The following is a 7,271-nucleotide window of genomic DNA, read 5'->3' as shown; positions in this document are numbered from 1 at the left end:
AATATGGTTACTTGGCGATGAGCACGTTTCTTTCAAAGAATGTGATGTAACGAATTATCAAAAATGGGTAATCGTGATACAAAAGGCCTGGGATTTGTGGCAACAGAACATACTGAGCAAGATGTATGTTATGCTATAAAAGACAAATATCTTGTTTCTAAAAATACAGATATAAATGAAAAAAAAACATATGTAGGCTAAACCTGCAGCAGAAGAACTTGAAGATGGTGGACAGGTCGCTACTATGGATGAGCTGAAAGAAGTAAACTTGGGAACTGATGAGGACCCTTGCCTGACCTTCATTAGTGATCTTCTCTTCAAGAATAAAGTTGAAAAGATGAAAACATTACTCAGTGAATTCATGGACTACTTTGCTTGTATATATGACGAAATGTCAGGCTTATCCCCTAATATAGTTGTTCACAAACTAGCCATCAAACTAGATGCAGTACCTGTTAAGCAAGCTCCAAGGTGAATGAGACTAAAAATTGAAGTGCAAGTGATAGAAGAAACCAAGAAGCTCATCGAAGTAGGTTTCATTCGAGAAGAAAAATAAGCTGATTGGATAGCCAACATTGTCCCGGTGGAAAAGAAGAATGGACAAATTCGCATATGCATTGACTATTGGGACTTGAATAAGGCATGTCCAAAAGATGACTTCCCACTTCTAATATCAGAATTATTGGTTGACAATATATCCAATTATGATATATTCTCCTTTATGGACGGGTCGTTGAGATATAACCAAATTAAAATGGCACCTGAAGATGAAAAGCATACATCTTTAAAATAGCACTAAATGAGGGATAATGAGATTTTCATTTGATTTAACTGAACCTGGAACCAACAATGAAGCAGAATATATAGCTTTAATAATGGGTCTTGAGATCACTATTTCGATGAAAATTCAAAACCTAAAAGGTTTTGGCGATTCTCAACTCATTATAAATCAAGTACTGGGTATTTATAAAATTGGTAGAATCTGATTGATTTACTATCATAGGTGAGTCCTCGAGCTTATGAAGCAAATTACAAATATTACATTAATCCAAGTATATCGAACTCATAATAGTAAAGCAAATTCTTTAACAAAACTTGCTAAAGAAATGGCGAGCATGAATGATGAGCTGGTTCTAATCAGTGTCAACACTCGTCGAGTACTAGAACCAACAATTCTGTGTTCCCCGTAGGAAGAGGGGTCATCAAATTCAAGATAGCAGGATACAACTTCGGTTGTTCCTCACTCTCCCCAACAAATTATTCCTGAAATCAACAACATAAACCTTAGATATTTACAAGAAGAAAATTTGGTAGAGCCTCTGAATCTTGGCTTGAATGCCTAGAAGTTGAAGAGAAAAATGATCGGATGAAGCCTTTCATCGACTACTTTAGAGAAAATAAACTTCCCGCAGATAAATCATTAGCAACATAGATCAAGAAGAGAGCATTGTGATATGCGTTTGTTAATAATACGTTATATCGAATATAATTTGAGCAAATGTGGCTACGATGTTTAGGGAAAAATGAAGCCGATAAAGTTATTTCTAAAGTTCATGAAGGACTATGCGGTGCACATCAATCGGGTCTTAAGAAGGCTATTAAAATCAAAAGAATGTGTTATTACTAGCCATCAATGGTAAAGGACTGAACAAATCATGCAGATATATGTTATGAACACCAAATTCATGGCAATATTATACATCAACCTCTAAATCCTTTACATATCACTATTGCTTCCTGGCCATTTGAATGTTGGGGGACATATGTAATTGGGCCCATTGATCCACCATCATCTGCTGGACATCGCTTTATATTAGCGGCAACAAATTATTTTTTTAAATGGGCTGTAGCAGTTCCCTTCAAAGAAGTCACTGCTCATCATGTGATCAACTTCTTTACTCATAATATTGTCTACAGGTTTGGTATTCCGTGCCGTATAATCTCAGATAATGGTTCATCTTTTAAAAGTACCAAGATCTATAAGGTCCAAGGAGGAGCCTATCAACTCATCGATTTAGAAGGTCATTCTGTCATCGAGAAGGTGTACCAGGGAGGAGCCTATAAACTCATCGATTTAGAAGGTCGATGATCTATGCCCCCGATCAATGGGAGATATCTGAAGAAGTACTATTTTTAGAAAAGTAAGCTAAAGATTATTCCCCTACAAAGAAAGAAAATATTTCTAAGATATCTTAGAAATTCTCCCACAAGACAGGAGGCAATTTTAAGCTTAAAAATGCCAAAAATCTGATGATAGATAAAATTTCCCTTTAAGGCAGGGGGCATTTTAAAAATTTATTTGGGTTATCGTTGATCCCAAATAAATATTTAAAATTATTTATGAAGCTACAACTGCATAAATACTAGGCAGAAGCTAGTGTCTTCAAGCAAGTAAATATACGATCATTTCAAAGATTAAAGATTCTTCTTTAAATTTGCTAAGATTTTGAAGTTCAGAATGAAGAGATATTTTGATCTAACAACCTCAACAAATCAAATTTGACAAGTATGAACTGTTATAGTACAAGTCCAGTGCTCAAACAAGATATGATATCAGTCTCAACAAGCTTATATATGACCGAGTCACTAACAGTTTTACCTACTCAACAAGCCATGATAAGAGGCCATAGTATGAAAGCACTTGTTTTGTTAGCCCGGTGATATATACTATTAAGTTTGATATTTGTCAAATTTAACAAATCAAAATAGTTCAGATTTAAAAGATTTTCTCAACTAACAAACAGATTGAGGAAAAATTCAGAAGAAAAATCTCAATTAAGTCATAGGCACCAAGCCACAATAAAAAAACTCATATCAAATTTAGAGGCATTATCCTTCAATAAATCTGTCAAGCATAAAGCTAAGATCAAAGGAGCTTCTCTTCTTCAGCATATCCAATAAAGCACAAAGCTTAGGACCGAAGAAGTTATCCAACAGTTCTTATAAAGCTATAGGCTGAACAAAGAGAATATTGTCATCATCAAAGTCCACCATGCAAAAAGCCCTGGATAGATGACTATTTACCACTATCCTAATACAAATCTAAAGTTTATAGGTTACTGGTATATATTCTTCATCAAGCCTATGGAAGCACAAAGCTAGGGCAGAAGAAATGTTAATTCATGTCAAATCGTAAAGATAAATCATAGATTTCTAAAAGACCCTCTATGTGACACCTAAAATCAAAATTTAGAGATATGTAGGGTCAACCAGTTTACAACAAACATGATCTGCTATAGCATATTTGTTGGGGGCATTTATTGACCTCTAACTGCCGGAAAAACCACCGACTCACCTACGATCGGACACGACGATTCAACCACCGCCTCACTCACGACATAAAAATAACTCCTCTCTCATTCGCTCACTCACGCACTCAGAACTGAAGGAAAGGAACACGCAAGAGAGGAGTCCGAAAACCTTACCTGTGCTCTTGTTCGTCGCTCTATCCTTCCCGATCCGCATCTACCCCCATCGAAGCCTACCAACGTCACGAACTCCAGTCAACCTCCTCCAAACACCGTCGACCCCAGGCCGCCGACCCGCCTTCTACCTCTGCTACCTTCGTCGCCGACCAGCATCCGAGCCCCGCCGAGCCCGTACGTGATCCTTCAATAGTGATCTTTAATCTGGGCAGATGGTTTTAAAATCTTGAAGCCCCCATGCCATTGATCTTAGATCTGGGCGGGATGAAACAAAATTCGAAGACCCCACGCAGTCGTTCTTAGATCCTAGTATGATGGTTTAAAATTGAAGAACCTACGCCGTCGACCTTAGGTCTGGGTAGGAAGAAATTTTGGCAAATGCCGTTCAGATTTCTCCCTCGGTGGGGAGGAGACGCCGGGAGGCTGCCGAAATTTACTTGAAAATTGTGGACTTATACTGATTTTGGAAAACACGAATTTTATTTGAAATTAGTCATTATATTAATTTGATTGATAAATTAAAATGAATGCATTGAAATCTAAATCATAATTCAAACATAAAATCAATTTCAAATTAAATTTGATCAAATAATATTGGACCTAAACTCGAAATAGACTCAAACTTGAATTCGAACCATACTTGCACTCAACAAGACTTTAAGAACTTGAACTTCAATGAGCCACTTGGAATTGAATTTAAACTAAAATATAAAGAACATGACTTGAATGATCAAATCCATCATACACATTGAACTATTCTTAAAGATAAAGGATTTGTAATTATAACTTATTTGCAAGAAATAAAAGCTTCTTTTGGGAGTATAATTTGACTACAAAGCCATAATATGGGAGTTCTTTGGACCTTGATAGACCTCTTTCAATATTGAACATGATATGTCCTTAAATAACAAGTGAGGAAACACTTTGAAATGCAAATTTTCGATCGACGATAACACTAGTGATATCTACAAATACTCTTTACGCCACCGGATCCACAACATGTGTACAAGCGAATAGAAGGTGTTCGTCGGCCCTTAAATGAAATATCAGGCATTCTTCTAAATAAAATCACTTGCGTAAATGGATCATATTTAAATATTTTAAAGTGCCCCATACGTATTAAATATGATCCCTTAAACTAAATTCATCCTACATGTGCTCCGGTCAACATGTTAAAAGTATAAACACTAATGATCGAGAATGCTGCATAGGGTCAAATGCTACAACCCTACATGTGCTCTGAAAAATATTTTTAAGTTATAAATATAAATGTCTGAGAATGATACGCAGGGTCAAATGATATAACCCGCATGTGCTCCGATCGTCGAATATAAATGTCAAATCAAAAGATCCGAGAATACTGCACAATTTAAATATTCAAGTTTCATCCTCCTCCTCGAAAGGACTAGAGTCGACACGACTTGAATAAAAAATGCCTCCCAAAATTCTACAAAAATACAAGCGACCTTAACTTCGGCAGATAAACAGTCTTCTGATTTTAAGCCTTTAGGGAACATGGGTCAAATCTCAAATCAAATAAAAACTCAAATTCTTGAAATAAAATAAATCACCTAAAAAAATCAAAACTAAAAAAACCATCCACCTCCCTTAACCGTTTGTCGGGTGTGATAAATTTGAAATTAACCTCAGCTCACAAAGAGTGAATGTGTGACGGGTGTATCACTTTGATTCATCCTCAAACAGTCTCTTGCCAGCAAGGCCGTGGCACGTGCCCTCTGATCAGGTGGTTTTGCGGCAAAATGACACCATTATATTACGGCCAAAGCCCGTATGTTCCCTAAAGGCTTCAAACCCTTGAGTTATGAATCATAGGGTATATTCGATAGGCAGCAAGCCCTCTGCAAGCTAAGGTGGACTCATATATATCCCTTTAGACAAATACCAACCCAGGTTTACAAGGTATTCTTGGACAAAGCAACCCATGGCTGCCGACAAGATGCCTTCAGTTAGGTTGGTTCGACTAGCTCGTCTGACTAAGTAGACCATGGATCATGACAGTCCGGGACAACGGAACCATGTGATCTTGATTAGGCTCGTCTTCATTCCCCCCCCCACCAGTTTTAAGTTTGTGGTGATAAACTCTAAATTTCAAACTTCAAAATTCAAAATTTAAACCCTAAAATTATTGCTATTATACGATAGGTTCATAACCTATGTGACATCCTTAACGACTAGCCTTAATCGAAAGTCTCTCTCGTTATTGGGAGGGGTAATTATCTATAGGGGCTTGCGCCTATAGGAAACCAGAACTCAAATAAAAAAAGTCCTCACAAAATGAGGGCGAAATCCCTGGGTAGTGTCTTATCTAAAACCCAATCTGCCTTCTGAAAATTCCCCCGGAACCTAATCTCATTAAAACTCTTTGTCTTCATCGTCACACAAACACTTAAAATAAAAATGGATGGATGGCGTGGAGAGGCCGGAATCACACTTATAAAATGGAATTTTTGGAGCGCACACACTTATTGTTTTTATATTATTGATGTCAATTTCTTATACCTCACACATCACATACATAAGATTCAAATCTAAGACCTCTTAGTTGATAGTCTAAGCTCTCAATCAATAAATCAAATTAAACTGCATAAATAATAAAATTTAAATATTAAATATATAAATTTTAAAATTTCAGTGTCATGTGAATCCCCAATTAAAAAAAATACTTCTAAGTGCTTTCGTTTTTTATTTCTATTTCACATCAGTCAGTCGCCACTAAAATGAAGTCAACGAGTCAAACATTCGCCAATCACACGCGCACTAGCCTTTATTTTTCTTTTATACCCTTAACTTCATCTTCTCCCATTCCTTATCAGCACATAAATTCTTCTGGTTTCATTGAAAGTATGAAACCGAACGCAATGCTCCTTTTTTTGGTCCAACTCCTCTCTTCTTTGTCGAGTATAACTCAAGCTGCCAACGACTATCAGCAAAACTGCGAATCCAAGAGCTGCGGCAATCTCAACAACGTCACATACCCTTTCTGGATCCGTGACAAGCAGCCAGACTATTGCGGCTTCCCTGCCTTCGAGCTCCGCTGCGACGATGAGAAAAATGCCTCAATTAACGTGGAACAAGAACATTACATCGTCCGCAACATCTCCTATGAAAGCCAAACCATTACACTGGCCCGCCCCAGCCACGAAGGCTGCTTTGCTCCTCGCAATAACCTCTCCCTTTCCCTCCCACCTTTCAAAGTTAGCTCAGCCAACCACGAGCTTATTTTTGCCCATAATTGCACGGTGCGTCCATCTGGATATAAGAAGATAGCTTGTCACAGCCATAAGAAAAGCCTTGTTGTTCTGGGGGGTGCCTATGGTACACCGGATGATGACGGCATCTTCGGTTCTTGTCATACGGCGGTGAGACCTGTGTTGACTTTTCCGGGAGCCAAAGTTGAAGAGTATATTAAGCTTTTAGCATCTGAATTTCTTCTCGACTGGGCTGCTCCAAATTGCTCAGAGTGCAGGGCAAGCAATGGGCAGTGTGGTTATAACAATGATACCTGGAAATTTATGTGTATTTGCGCTGATGGATCCCATTGGAGGAATTGCTGTAAGTGTTCTTGATTACTTACTGTTCTTTAATTTTTATTCTTGGTGATGTTTTCCAAGAGGATTTTGTTAAGGTTTTAGGTTTTCTCTTATCGCGAGTTTCCAAGCTAAAAAGAGGCGGCCTTTTGACTATAAGTTGATGAATGTAGTATGGTAATAATAGCACATTAACACATGACATGTTTAACTGCTTATCTATGAGAGCTGAAAATCTTGATGTGCCTTGTATTGAATTAGTCTTCTGATAAGTATATTTGCACTTTGACCTGAAGTT

General features: G+C 37.5%; 1 protein-coding gene across 1 annotated transcript; it reads left to right on the top strand.

The window, feature by feature from the left end:
• The first annotated feature begins 6,183 nt into the window (after positions 1–6,183).
• Positions 6,184–7,027, top strand: LOC110093748 (LEAF RUST 10 DISEASE-RESISTANCE LOCUS RECEPTOR-LIKE PROTEIN KINASE-like 1.2). The gene has a single exon (XM_020818726.2). It carries the CDS (start codon positions 6,290–6,292, stop codon positions 7,010–7,012), a length of 723 nt encoding a protein of 240 aa, XP_020674385.1. The 5' UTR covers positions 6,184–6,289; the 3' UTR covers positions 7,013–7,027.
• The last annotated feature ends 244 nt before the right edge of the window (positions 7,028–7,271 follow it).

This window comes from Dendrobium catenatum, unplaced genomic scaffold (genome assembly GCF_001605985.2).
Source record: "Dendrobium catenatum unplaced genomic scaffold, ASM160598v2 original_scaffold_135712, whole genome shotgun sequence".
NCBI classification, from domain to species: Eukaryota; Viridiplantae; Streptophyta; class Magnoliopsida; order Asparagales; family Orchidaceae; genus Dendrobium; species Dendrobium catenatum.
The sequence above is the reverse complement of the archived record's forward strand: the minus strand, read 5'-3'. Positions and strand labels throughout refer to the sequence as shown.